We start from the raw sequence: 15,009 nt of genomic DNA, 5'->3' as shown, positions 1-15,009 counted from the left end.
TTTCATGTTTATTTTACTTACTATGGAAGGTGACTGAAATTTCTCAGTGTTTTTTATGTGCCAAATTTCTCAGTATTTTTCATGTATTCCAAATGCACATATATATTATATGTATATATATATATATATTTTTTGAGACAGAATCTCACTCTGTTGCTCTGGCTAGAGTGCCATGGCATCAGCCCAGCTCACAGCAACCTCAAACTCCTGGGCTCACGCAATCCTTCTGCCTTAGCCTCCTGAGTAGCTGGGCTTATAGGCATGCGCCACCATGCCCAGCTAATTTTTTCCATATGTTCTTAGTTGGCCAATTAATTTCTTTCTATTCTTAGTAGAGATGGGGTCTCGCTCTTGCTCAGGCTGGTTTTGAACTCCTGACCTTGAGCCATCCGCCCGCCTCGGCCCAAATGCTTATGTTTTATCAGACTGTCCCAAACATCTAAATTTCTTGAAATATTTGTTTTTGTTTGATTCAGTTACATATAAACTTTATTTTACATATATAATCAAACTGGTTATTTTTATGAAGTTCAAATCATATGTTATAGTTGGCACTTTTTAAATTTTTCTTTAGAGAAAAATTTAAAAGCCCTAAGGTGAACTTTCTACAAACCAGTCATGGACTAGTTAATGTTCTGTATTTTGGGTTCTCATACCGTAATGGTAAAAGACAGCAATGGCTGTATATTCCAGAAGCTTGGAGGTGAAATTGTCATTTTGTTTTTAAATAAAATATATGAGGTATTAAGATCTTGAGGTTTACCCAATGGTGTACTTTTTATACTGGAAAAGTAACAGTGTAACATTGTTTTGTTTAAACATATTAGTAGGAACAAATACATTTACATTAATTCCTTTTTACTTGTTTCTGTGACTGTTACGTCATGTTAAAAAAGCATGAGTGGGAAAACGGAAATTTGAAAGTTCTAAAAAAAGCTGTTTATAGTTGCCAAATTTGCAAATCATTTCATCACATCTTCTGTAAGAACAATGGTCAGGTTTTTTTAATCCATACCTATTTTATTTCAATTGACTTCTGCAGAAAGCTTTCCTTGTTTAGTAATTTTAAGAGTAAAGAGAGCTAAATTTAAATTTTTAATAGGTTTTTTTTCTTTCTTTCAAGAGATGGAGGTCTCTCTCTGTTGCCCAGGCTACAGCACAGTGGCCTGATTGTAGCTCACTGTATCTTGGAACTCCTGGGCTCAAGCAATCCTCCTTCCTTAGCCCCCGGAGTAGCTGGGACTACACCAATCCTCCTGCCTTAGCCCCCGGAGTAGCTGGCACACACCACCATGCCTGGCTGCTTTAATAGCTTTTTGAAGTGAACAAAAACCTAATAGTGTTTACAAGTTCTGTGAACTAGGGCTTAGACATCACACTGCCGATAAATCTTTTGATTTCATGTTGAGTCTTTGTGTATTCTTTCTGATTTTAAGTTTTGACATTTTATGCCTTTTGGGGGGTATCATTGCAGGATGACGATGACTACTCATCATCTACAAGTTTGCTTGGTCAGAAGAAGCCAGGATATCATGCCCCTGTGGCATTGCTTAATGATATACCACAGTCAACAGAACAGGTGACTTTTTTTCTTTTATATACACATAAGTGAAGTTATTTTAAACCATAGTTAATTCAGCTGAAAAAAAAGGTAAATGTCTGAGTTTCTTTCTGTTGAAGCCCATAAATTTTAAAAGTAATTTCTTAGAATGTTTTGAATAGAGTTGATTTGGGATATTAGGAATAATACTTAGTTTAATTTGGAAAAGCCATCATGTCATGAAGCATTAAACTGTGGAAATGTTGACTTGTATATTGCCTCATTTTAATATGCTTTATTTTTTTCATTTTAACATCCACAAAATAATACAAAATATTTTATTAGTAGGCCTGTGTTAAACATTTGTATGTGTTTTATAATCTGATTTTTTTATATTCTCCATGGTTATTTAATAAAGTGGATATTAAGTGAGACATATCTCTTTTTAGTATGATCCATTTGCTGAGCACCGACCTCCAAAGATTGCAGACCGGGAAGATGAGTACAAAAAGCATAGGCGGACCATGATAATTTCCCCAGAGCGTCTTGATCCTTTTGCAGATGGTAATTCTTTCCCACTTTTCTATAAGTATTCAAAAATTTATTTGTATTAAGTTGTCTTTAGCCCTTTGATTTTTTTTGGCATGCTTATGAATTTGCTTTTCTTTTTTAAAATCCCCCTTATATAGATTTGTATAGATTTGGTTGAAGTCACAGATGCCATATTCTTCATCTTTATAATGCAAGTTTTCTTTCCAGGTAGAAGGACAAGAAAATAATGAGCCAATGCCATAGAAACGCAAAGGGTTAAAGGTTTTTCTTTTACTTTTGTTTTGGGTACGCTTTCTATACTTTGAACAAATGTGTTTTTCTGCTCCAAATACTTTCAAATTATTGAAAGTTTTCATTCCAAATCTTAGATTTTTAGGATTGTTACTTTTGAGAAACTGTTTCTCACACTAGAGCTCCCCCCATATTGCTCTAAATATAGCTTAGTAAATGCACCTACTTTGCTCTAAGCATACTTAAAGTTAAAACAAAAGTATGTATACAAAGACTTTGATATTTTTAATAGTTGGAGTCTGTTTTGCTAATTTTAGTGTGCAAGTCAGCACAAGGGGCATAGTGAGCCTGATGGAAGCTTTCCTCAGGTGAGTGAGTTTCACAATCAAAATTAGGTGCCTGTTTCTTAAAATTAGATTCTGCTGCAGGTTTTTACATACTAGACTTTCAGCCTGCATGAATTAGTAGGGATATTCTTTTTTTACTTGCATAATTGTAATTGATTTAAACATGTATGTCAGAATTCACAGGCCCATACTAACTGTCCTTAATTTCTTTCCTACAGCAGTACTGCTATATGCCAGTCCTGTCTGCATTCTTAAGGGTGCAGTTCAACACATCCTCTCTAGATTATGGTGAAAAAGTATTCCAAAGGAAGTCTTATCAGAGCTAGTGTCAGAAAGAATGACACTATCAATTGGGCATGATCTTCAGCATAGGAATGTCTTAGAATTTTATTATTTTTTCTAAATTGTGATGCTATACCGCTTGTATAGCTAATTATCACATTTCTAAAGCATAGTGTGCCTCTGTGAATCTTATTATATACTGTTTGGGCTTCTTTAAGATAATTTGAAGTTTGAAAAGCAAACGCTGAAACTTTAATCAAGAGACTAACACATCTCTTTGTACACCACTTTTCTTCTGTGTTCATCATAATTAGTAGAAGTAATATATTTCAAGTAATATGTTTTGAGTTGTAATTTATACTTTCTAAGAAATTATGTTTTCTGGGTCAACAAAACTTTTAAACAAAAAGCATGAAGCCCTTTTTAGTAACGTGACATCAGAATAAGAGTATAGGTATATTTTTAAAAATCAAATTGTCTAAACTACAACTGTTTTAGAACACTGTATGAAGAACTTATCTAGTAATAGTTATCTGTAGTCAAGATTTTAACAGCTTGCGACAGGTAATGTTTTGAATATAAATATCTTTCCAAAGTGTTACTAATGGTAAAGAGATAATTTTCTAGGCTTCTATTCTGCTGCTTGAAGTCAGAACTGCTGATGGAGACAAAGGCACGAAAGTGTACGTATTCCGGATTAGCAACCCAGGAACCCATCACTTCTGAAGACTAAACTGTGCTGTCATTTTGTTTTTATATGCATTAAAATATTTGTTTTAAACTGCTGTAGATATGTTTGTGTTCAAACAGGTTAAATTGATCAGCAAACTCAATAAAAAGTAAGATGTATAATTATTAAAGTTTTCCATCAAAAAATAAATTAAATGATTATGGAATAACATAATGTTAGAGCAGGGCAGATAAATCAGTTGAACTTAATTATCATTTATTTATTGTACTCTTGTCCTGTTGCTGTTCTTTTCTGCAGGAGGGAAGACCCCTGATCCTAAAATGAATGCTAGGACTTACATGGATGTAATGCGAGAACAGCATTTGACTAAAGAAGAAGTATGTGAACCTGCTGCTTATTTTAATGGTTGTGAAAGAATGTAGAGAGAGTTGAAATTGAGAGACTATTTTTGTTTTTTTATTTTTTGTGCTATTTGCTGCATAAGTAATATTTTAATGGTATTAATAAAAATTGAGTTGCAAAAGAATGTTACCCCCAAATTATACCACCTCCCAGATATGACTTCATTTCCATATCCTTTTCTAGTCCCTGGCTCCTTGGCCATATTGCATGTATATATCTTATAGTAGATATATCTGTGGGGAGAGGGTTGATGGGATGTGTCTGAAGCCAGTGTGTCAGGGAAAAGTCAGATAGTTCAATAATTCCTTGAAATTCTGTAAGATTCCGCTTCAGTATGGATGGAGAATAATTCCTTTTGCCTTCAGAGACTATGCCATTTTGTTTTAATAGTTAGCCTCCATCATAACTTTATGATGAATAATAGATTTATTAGTTGCATGAATTAAATGGGGTAATGGAATCTCACTTAAAAATCAGTAAATTAAATGTGTATTTGTTATCACTAAATCATAATTTATATAGTTTTAAATACAAAACAATTTTATTTTTTTTGCCATTTTTGTATCTTGTTATGTTATATAGTTGCTATTTTTATGACTATTAAAAGAAACTATTTTTCAGTGGAAGCATTTTGGTTCTATACTTTTTGAAAAGTCAGTCAAATTTAGCAGTGGGGGGTTGTGTACCAACTTTAGTGATGCTAATGTTAAATTCTGATAATCCATGACCATCAGACCTGCCTTGTACCATTGACTGAAGATTTTACTTCACCTACTACGTGTAAAGTAGAGTGTGTTGTGTTATAAATTCTGTACTTGCCTTGTCTCTTCTTTGGAAAGAAAGACATGTAAAACTGGAAACATAAAAACGAGGGAGAATAAGGAATATGACTACCAGTAGCATTGAAAGGAGACTGAGCAAAGTATAAAATAGGATATTAAATACAAATGACTGTGCACATAACAAAAATATTTTGAAAACATTTTCAAGCTAAATACTAAATGCTTTTTCAAATATTTTTCAGCGAGAAATTAGGCAGCAGCTAGCAGAGAAAGCTAAAGCTGGAGAACTAAAAGTCGTCAATGGAGCAGCAGCATCCCAGCCTCCGTCAAAAAGAAAACGGCGTTGGGATCAAACAGCTGATCAGACTCCTGGTGCCACTCCCAAAAAGCTGTCAAGTTGGGATCAAGCAGAGGTAATTTCTTTTTATTATATTTAACATTTTTTCTCTTGTTAAGAGTGTATTAGTCTACTTCGACTGAGATGACAATGTCCATACCACAGAATGGACAGCTTAAATGTCAAACAGGTGTTTTCTAACAGTTCTGGCGGTTTGAAATCTAAGATCAGAGGCAGGGTTGGTGTTTCCTGAGGGCTCTTCTTGGCTTGTAGATACTCCTTTCTCAATCTGTCTTCACATGGCCTTTTCTCTGTGTCAGCGAGCTGTGTTGTCTCTTCTCTTCCTATAAAGACACCAGTCTTATCAGATTAGGACCCTACCCTTATGACCTAATTTGATCTTAATTATCTCCCTAAAGACCCAGTCTCCAAATACAGTAACATTGTCCTTTAACATAGGAAGGGAGTGGAGGGCAGGATCCAATTCAGTCCATATCATGGAGTAAAGGAATGTTCCCTTTTGACATATTAAATATAGACATATAGGTATGTTTCATTATGGCGATTGAGTGAGTACAATACAGTGGTCTTATTTTCTAAATGGCTAATTTAAGCCTCTGACTACAGGCAGCTTAATCTCTAGAGGACTTTCTTTTTAGAAAATTTTTCTATTGTGGTAAAATACATAGCATAAAATTTGCCATTTTAACCTTTTTTTTTTTTTTTTTTTTTTTTTTTTTGAGACAGACTCTCGCTTTGTTGTCCAGGCTAGAGTGAGTGCCATGGCATCAGCCTAGCTCACAGCAACCTCCATCTCCTGGGCTCGAGCGATCCTTCTGCCTCACCCTCCCGAGTAGCTGGGACTACAGGCATGCGCCACCATGCCTGGCTAATTTTTTATATATATATATCAGTTGGCCAATTAATTTCTTTCTATTTATAGTAGAGACGGGGTCTCGCTCTTGCTCAGGCTGGTTTTGAACTCCTGACCTTGAGCAATCCGCCCGCCTTGGCCTCCCAAGAGCTAGGATTACAGGCGTGAGCCACCGCGCCCGGCCCATTTTAACCATTTTTAAGAGTAAAATTCAGTGGCATTAATTACACTCTCAGTGTTGTATAAACCATCACTACTATTTCCCAAAATTTTTTCATCGCCCCAAACAGAAACTCTGTAATCATTAAGTAATAACTTTCTGTTCTCCTCTCCCTCTAGAGGACTTCTTTACACACTATGTCAAACCTACAATAACTCCTTAGCATCTTCATTTTTAGTTAGACCACTTTGTTTCCTATTTTTCTCCCAAAATAGAAGCAAAACTTGTATGTGTTCCCAACATGGTATCTACCAGTATGCCTGTATCTTTTCTCTAGTACTCTGCTTTCCCTCCTGTTTATATGAACTATTTATGCAAGTTGACCTTCTAAAGCTAACCCCTCTGAAAGCAAGATTCAGATTAGAATATACCTGTCAGATGCTATATAAATGACATTTCTGCTGCTTACAATAAAGTTGTTTCTTAATTATACCTATCCATTATACTCTTGTACCAGCCAGGGATGCTTGGACTTATACATCCAGATAAAGTTAAATGTTGACCTGATTGGTGATTCTTGAATTAAGATTTGTTAATTGGCAGCGTGTTGACACAGACCAGAAGGAAAGAGATAATATGAGGGAATTCTCATCAGGGTCAATTATGTTCTGATCACCACTGACTTGTGCAACAGGTGTCTTTGATTATAAAGTATGATGTACCTACCTATCATAAAAACTATATTCACAGAATTGGCACCAGGGCGTTGTTCTGGTTGTTCCAGTAGGAAAGATGTGGCTATAAACTTTGTTACTGAAAAAGACAAGAAGATTCTTTGTGATAATGAGACTTTTAATAATACTACCATGGAGGAAATGCCATGAATGTGGCTGGCCTTATTTAATTCCCGACATGAAATAGTTTTGAATGCAGTGCTTGCTGTTGCTGAATAGATCACAACGTGCATGGTACTACTTTCTTTGAGAATATTTGACTCTTGTCTCAGTGCTCATAACAGATGAGAAATACAACTTTTGACAGCAGATAAGGAAAGTCATTGGCTTTATCTTTTTTAGACTTTTGGGTGGGTATATAAAAGATTGGAGGCCGGGTGTGGTGGCTCATGCCTGTAATCCTAGCACTTTGGGAGGCCGAGGCGGGCGGATTGCTCAAGGTCAGGAGTTCGAAACCAGCCTGAGCGAGACCCCGTCTCTACCAAAAAATAGAAATAAAAATTAATTGACCAACTAAAAATATATATACAAAAAATTAGCCGGGCATGGTGGCGCATGCCTGTAGTCCCAGCTACTCTGGAGGCTGAGGCAGTAGGATCGCTGAGTCCCGGAGAGTGAGGTTGCTGTGAGCTAGGCTGACGCCACGGCACTCACTCTAGCCTGGGCAACAAAGTGAGACTCTGTCTCAAAAAAAAAAAAAAAAAGATTGGAGTGTGTAAGATCTTTCTTAGAAATTTCCTGGTTCTGTAGAAATGGTTGTATTATTATTAAATGTGTTTTCTATCATTTAATAAAATACTTATAGAATAAAAGATACATATGCTGTATAAAATTGGCCAATTATGTTAAACTAGTCTGTCTGCCTTTGTTGAGTTATCATTGGCCTTGAAAATTGATTTTTTAGGAAGCATTTGAATGTATTTTATTTGATACTGTGTTTATTCAATAAAGTATTTAATTAGTGCTAAAAAAATATATATATAAAGCCAAACCTTCTGCTTATGAACCATTTCCTGTCCTCTCTTGGGGACTCTCATGTAACTTTTTTCCCCCTCAGTACTAGGTTATCATTAGCAGCAAACCTGCCTTACCATTCTTTGTTGTAACAACAGTAGTAACAACACCACAAACCTGCAGAAAACCATCCCTTTGACCCTCACTCACATCCTCTTCCAGCTACCATCCTATTTCTGTCTCTTCTTACAGCAGAATGCTTTGGATGAGTTGTCTTCTATTTGCTGTCCCTACTTGTTTAGTCCTAGTCTTTTGTCTGCACCACTCTGCCTACCCATCTCTTGTGAAGGCCATCTGACCTCCTTGTTGCTAAATCCAAAGTCTTCTCATTCCGCGTTACTTGGCACATCAATAACGTTTAATATCCCTTGATACCCTTTTCTTTCTTAGTCTCTGGGCTTTAGTCTCTTGGTTCTCCTCGTTGGCTGCTACTCCTCAGTCTTTTTTTTTTGAAAGTAAACAGCGAAGGAAAACTCAGTCTTGTTTGCTGGATTCTCCTCATCATCCTTACTGCAGAACTTTGAGGTGCTCTATTGCTCAGTCTTTTGAATTCTCCATTTACTATCAATCCCTAGGATCTCATTCCTGTCTTTAAAATCTTTAAATACCATCTGTGTAAGACAGCTCCCAAATGTATAAATCTATCCGTTGCTCTCCTCACACTTATATATTTATCCAACCTGATGTATTTACTTGGATAGTGCAATAGACATTTCAGAATCAGTATTTCTAAAATAAAATCATTGATTTTCTTTACTTCCTCCCTCCAGCCTGCTTTCCTGGTCTTTCTGGCTCAGTCTAAACACTAACAAGTCACCTTATATTCTTTTCTTACTCTCTTACCCCATATCTTATCTGTAAACAAATTTTGTTGGCTCCACTTTTAAAATGTCTTTCGGATTTAGCCATTTTTCATGACTTGTTTTTACTACCCTTGTCTAGTCGCTATTAGCTCCAGCCTAGACTACTATAGATTTACCTACATCTCAGGAAAAAAACCTGCAGTATTTTCCTAAATCCAAAATTGGGATATACTAAACCTAGTATATAATTAACAATTAACAATAACAATTATTAATTAACGATAACAGTTATTGTTAACAATTAACAATAGCTTAACAATTCAGTTTAAGATAGATCCTGAGGACTACAGTTTGCTTACTGGTATATGAGAGGATTTTATTCTGCTGAATATACGTAATCGCTCATTTTAATTCTGTGTTGGCATTCAGTGCCAGCATTTTAAAAACAGAGAAAGAGAAACTTGTCCCACTGGTAACTGTGTGCACCTAACACATCTTTACCGGAATCATGACTGTGGGAATTGCAATAAATGATAGGAAGAATTTATTTCCTACATTTTCTTGTAATTTAGCAGGAGGGGCAGATGCCAAAATTGAGATTTTTTTTTTTTGAGACAGAGTCTCGCTTTGTTGCCCAGGCTAGAGTGAGTGCCATGGCGTCAGCCTAGCTCACAGCAACCTCAAACTCCTGGGCTCAAGCAATCCTCCTGCCTCAGCCTCCCAAGTAGCTGGGACTACAGGCATTCGCCACCATGCCCGGCTAATTTTTTGTATATATATTAGTTGGCCAATTAATTTCTTTCTATTTATAGTAGAGACGGGGTCTCGCTCTTGCTCAGGCTGGTTTCGAACTCCTGACCTCGAGCAATCCGCCCGCCTCGGCCTCCCAGAGAGCTAGGATTACAGGCGTGAGCCACCGCGCCCGGCCACCAAAATTGAGATTTTGAACAGTTTATGTGCTTTCTTTACCTAATCCAGAATTTTTCAACTCTGAGTAATATATAGAATCTTTTTTTTTTTTTTTTTTTTGAGACAGAGTCTCATTTTGTTGCCCAGGCTAGAGTGAGTGCCGTGGCGTCAGCCTGGCTCACAGCAACCTCAATCTCCGGGGCTCAGCGATCCTACTGCCTCAGCCTCCCGAGTAGCTGGGACTACAGGCATGCGCCACCATGCCCGGCTAATTTTTTGTATATATATTTTTAGTTGGTCAATTAATTTATTTCTATTTTTGGTAGAGACGGGGTCTCGCTCAGGCTGGTTTCGAACTCCTGACCTTGAGCAATCCGCCCTCCTCGGCCTCCCAAAGTGCTAGGATTACAGGCGTGAGCCACCACGCCCGGCTATAGCATCTTTTTAAAGGAAAAAATACTGAATCTTAAAATTTTTTAATGGTCTTTTGCAAATTGGCAAACATAAAGCTAGATGGAGTTGTGTTTGCAAGAGCTTTCAACTTTATAAAGTATATTAGAAATCCTTTTGAATACTTACAAGGTAGTATTTAAGTAAAAATTTTGTTTTGCTTCTACCAAATCACCTGCTGCTTTGATATGATACTATCTTTATCAGTAGTTCTTTTGATATATGCTATCTAATTGTCCTTTATCACCTACTGCTAGTCTTTATTTGAACTACTGTAGAGTTGTGATATTCTTTTTTTTTTTTTTTTTTTTTTTTTTTGAGACAGAGTCTCGCTTTGTTGTCCAGGCCAGAGTGAGTGCCGTGGCGTCAGCCTAGCTCACAGCAACCTCAAACTCCTGGGCTCAAGCGATCCTCCTGCCTCAGCCTCCCGAGTAGCTGGGACTACAGGCATGCGCCACCATGCCCGGCTAATTTTTTATATATATATATCAGTTGGCCAATTAATTTCTTTCTATTTATAGTAGAGACGGGGTCTCGCTCTTGCTCAGGCTGGTTTTGAACTCCTGACCTTGAGCAATCCGCCCGCCTCAGCCTCCCAAGAGCTAGGATTACAGGCGTGAGCCACAGCGCCCGGCCTGTGATATTCTTTAAATCCAGTCTTTTTCACTAATGTTGCCAGCATAAGTTAGGATAATATTTGATATAAATATGTTTGTAATTGTAAACTCATCTCAAGGATTGAAGTCATGTGGCAGTATCTGGTTATAAGATAATTACCTAGGTAATTCAAAATATGCTTATATTAATTAAACACACATATATAATTGAAAAAAAGCACAACAACAGTATTTCTCAGAACTTACAGATTCCTAAGAAAAGAATTTATGCATCTCTAAGCCCCACTTTGAGTACTGATATAATTAGAGCCAAAAGTCTTTGGTTGCTGATCTAGACAGAGAAACCTTAGTCATTTTCTTTCCCAGAGTCACAGAGCTATTAGTAGCATGTCTAAGATTCATACCCAAAGTATTGTGTTTTTTAAGCTAGGACTTTTTTCAGTACTTCAAATAAAAATTTAAATTGTTTTTGGTCGTAAACATTTGCTAGGATGTGTATGTATCTTTTCCTTTAAGCACAAGGATAGTCAACTTTTTAATAGAAATTTTCTAGTTATTTCTATGTGGATGTGTAGATATGTGAAATAAAATCTTTTTGCTTTTTGAAGACTCCTGGGCATACCCCTTCCTTAAGATGGGATGAGACACCGGGTCGTGCAAAGGGAAGTGAGACTCCTGGAGCAACTCCAGGCTCAAAAATATGGGACCCTACACCTAGCCACACACCAGCGGGAGCTGCTACTCCTGGACGAGGCGATACACCAGGTCATGCGACACCAGGCCATGGAGGTGCAACTTCCAGTGCTCGTAAAAACAGATGGGATGAGACCCCGAAAACAGAGAGAGGTACTTCTAGTGGAATATGGGTGTGTGTTTGGGTGAAATGTCTACTTTGATGAGTGGTATGTTTACAGACTGAGAACTGTTCTTTTTAGTCCTGGGTGAACACATATAAAGAAACAGCTGCTTTGAGGATAGATAAAAGAACTGAGCAGATTGTATGCCTCATTCTTTTCCCTTCTTGAAGAAGTTTAAGATTTATTTAAAGAAGAGAAAGTAAAGTTTGTAGGCCATAACTCTTTGTTTTTTATTATGGCAAAATACACTTAACATCAGGTTTACTATTTTAACCATCTTTAAGTGTATAATTCAGTGGCATTAAGTATATTTGCAGGGTTGTGCAGTCATCACTACTACTCATTTCTAGGATTTTTTCATCATCACAGACAAAAACTCTGGCCTCATTAAACAGTAACTCCCCATTTCCCTCCTCCTCCTATCCTCTGTAACCTCTCTTCTGCTATCCTGTGAATTTACCTAAACCTCTTTTTGTGTGTATGTGTAGATAATCTAAAGCTGTATTTAATTAACTGTTTATGAGACTAGCTGTGACAAATTAAGATGCAGTAGTACATCTACTGTATTCAAATAATTTTGTAAAGAATTTTTAATGATGTGTAGAGTACTTAACATGTTACATGTGAAAGAAGTGGCATAGAATTGTACATGCAGAATAATCTGAACTGCATGGAGAAATGAAGGAAATGGCTTGAGATAAACATGTGAATGTGTCTGCATAGTGATGTTATGGATGGTAAAAAATTACTTTGCTCAGTTTCCCTGCTCCTCAATAGTTAATATATATTTTATAACCAGTGGAAGAGAAACAAAATAATGAAAGGAATAGATAAATGTGAAATGGAGCTTTAAAATGTGAAATGGAGCTTTAAAATCTTTGATGGGTCTTCATTTTAAAAATGTCCTATGTCAGAACTAGATCATTTTAATATGTCAGCTATTTAAGGATAAACAGTATTTTAACAATGGTTAAAATTGTGGTCCTATTTAACTCTTTCTCTTTAAAGATACTCCTGGACATGGAAGTGGATGGGCTGAGACTCCTCGAACAGATAGAGGTGGAGATTCAATTGGTGAAACACCGACTCCTGGAGCCAGTAAAAGAAAGTCACGTTGGGATGAAACACCAGCTAGTCAGATGGGTGGAAGCACTCCTGTTCTGACCCCTGGAAAAACACCAATTGGCACACCAGCCATGAACATGGCTACCCCCACTCCAGGTAGAAACTCTCTCATTGGAAATAATTGCTTTTCTCCTGGAAATATTTTAATTTTTTCTTTGTGGTATTCTGTGTGCTATTAGTGTCAACTTTTAGCAAGAATAAGGGAATGTCTTGGTTTGCATTTATAATATAAGAGCAGTTAAATATCAGGGTTGATCTTAACTGTTTTATATCTTAAGGACCTGTGTAATGATACACAGTTTTACACTGTAAGTGATTATAAAAATTTGCTTTTTTTGGTAGGTCACATAATGAGCATGACTCCTGAACAACTTCAGGCTTGGCGTTGGGAAAGAGAAATTGATGAGAGAAATCGCCCACTTTCTGATGAAGAATTGGATGCTATGTTCCCAGAAGGATATAAGGTAGTGCAGTGTGAATATGAATGAAGTGGTATTTAGGACATGAATTGTATTTTAAATACTCATTAAAAAAGCAATCAAGTTTGCATTGGCCTTGCCCAAATTTACTATTACCAGTCCATTCTTTTAACTTTTTCCAAGTATGTTTCAATTCCAAAAAGTAATAGAGATGAAAAGAAATGATTGATGGGAGCGTCTATTACTTATTTTTTTTATTTTTATTTTTTTGAGACATAGTCTCACTTTGTTGCCCAGGCTAGAGTGAGTGCCACGGCGTCAGCCTCGCTCACAGCAACCTCAAACTCCTGGGCTCAAGCGATCCTCCTGCCTCAGCCTCCCGAGTAGCTGGGACTACAGGCATGCGCCACCATGCCCAGCTAATTTTTTCCATATATATTAGTTGGCCAATTAATTTCTTTCTATTTATAATAGAGATGGGATCTCTTGCTCAGGCTGGTTTCGAACTCCTGACCTCGAGCAATCCGCCCGCCTCGGCCTCCCAGAGTGCTAGGATTACAGGCGTGAGCCACCTTGCCCGGCCTATTACTTATTTTTTGATGTAGGGTTTTGCTTTGTCACCCAGGCTGGAGTGCAGTGGTCTCATCATCATAGTTCATTGCCATTTCAAGCAATCCTCCCTCTTTGACCTCCCAAAGTGCTAGGATTATAGGCATGAGCCACCCATACTTGGCCCAAGCTTATTTCTCATATAAATACTTAACACGAGATATTATGTGTTCTAATATAACTTTTTTTGGAATTGCTGGCTCAGATTTTATAATTTTCAGGTTCTTAATAATTTGACATGTTGACTCACCAACATGTTTATATAAATAAATGTTTGAAAATGATCAGAATTTCATAATCCTACCTCATGTATTTCATCACTCTCTTGATATACTTAATTAGCAGGTGAGAAATATGTATTTTCAAGTTCTAATTAAGATAGAAAATCAGGACAGGTGTTAATTCTTGTCACTAAGCAAATAAAAAGCTTCCTTAGCTAATAAACTGTAAAATACTTTGTGTATATGTTATCATAAAGTCAAGAAAATCCTAAACTGTCTTATAACTCTATTAGGTCCTTCCTCCTCCAGCTGGTTATGTTCCTATTCGAACTCCAGCTCGAAAACTGACAGCTACTCCAACGCCTTTGGGTGGTATGACTGGTTTCCACATGCAAACTGAAGATAGAACTATGAAAAGCATTAATGACCAGCCATCCGGAAATCTTCCATTTTTAAAACCTGATGATATTCAGTACTTTGATAAACTATTGGTAAGTGATACTAGCGGAAATAAATTATTATATTTTGTTTGTGAGTTATAAATCATAACATTTCAGCCTACCTTTAAATTTTTTTCTTTTTACTATAGGTTGATGTTGATGAATCAACACTTAGCCCAGAAGAACAGAAAGAGAGAAAAATAATGAAGTTGCTTTTAAAAATTAAGAATGGAACACCACCAATGAGAAAGGTAAGTGCCAGTTCGTTAAATTATATTCATTGTACTTTTATGTTTAAGAATTTATGATTATTTTCGGCTGGGCGCAGTGGCTCACGCCTGTAATCCTAGCACTCTGGGAGGCCGAGGCGGGAGGATCGCTCGAGGTCAGGAGTTCAAAACCAGCCCGAGCAAGAGCGAGACACCATCTCTACTATAAATAGAAAGAAATTAATTGGCCAACTAAAAATATATAGAAAAAATTAGCTGGGCATGGTGGCACATGCCTGTAGTCCCAGTTACTCGGGAGGCTGTGGCAGGAGGATTGCTTGAGCCCAGGAGTTTGAGGTTGCTGTGAGCTAGGCTGACGCCACAAGCATTCACTCTAGCCTAGG

At 37.0% G+C, this 15,009-nt stretch overlaps 1 protein-coding gene across 4 annotated transcripts in view; it reads left to right on the top strand.

The window, feature by feature from the left end:
• SF3B1 (splicing factor 3b subunit 1) overlaps positions 1-15,009 on the top strand; it is a 40,833-nt gene that overhangs the window by 13,839 nt on the left and 11,985 nt on the right. For 2 of the 4 annotated variants that reach the window (XR_001157139.2, XM_012776978.2), the window contains exons 3-11: positions 1,475-1,579; positions 1,990-2,104; positions 3,941-4,020; positions 5,070-5,240; positions 11,334-11,571; positions 12,591-12,803; positions 13,050-13,171; positions 14,250-14,447; positions 14,546-14,647. Coding sequence is in view for 2 of the 4 variants with exons in the window: in XM_012776978.2 (XP_012632432.1) it covers positions 1,475-1,579; positions 1,990-2,104; positions 3,941-4,020; positions 5,070-5,240; positions 11,334-11,571; positions 12,591-12,803; positions 13,050-13,171; positions 14,250-14,447; positions 14,546-14,647 (1,344 nt within the window). In the remaining 2 variants the exon portion in view is untranslated. The other 2 variants (XR_012920595.1, XM_012776980.2) reach the window with 2 other exon arrangements.

Source organism: Microcebus murinus, chromosome 8 (assembly GCF_040939455.1).
Source record: "Microcebus murinus isolate Inina chromosome 8, M.murinus_Inina_mat1.0, whole genome shotgun sequence".
NCBI lineage: Eukaryota > Metazoa > Chordata > Mammalia > Primates > Cheirogaleidae > Microcebus > Microcebus murinus.
This window is presented reverse-complemented; position numbering and strand designations above follow the sequence as displayed.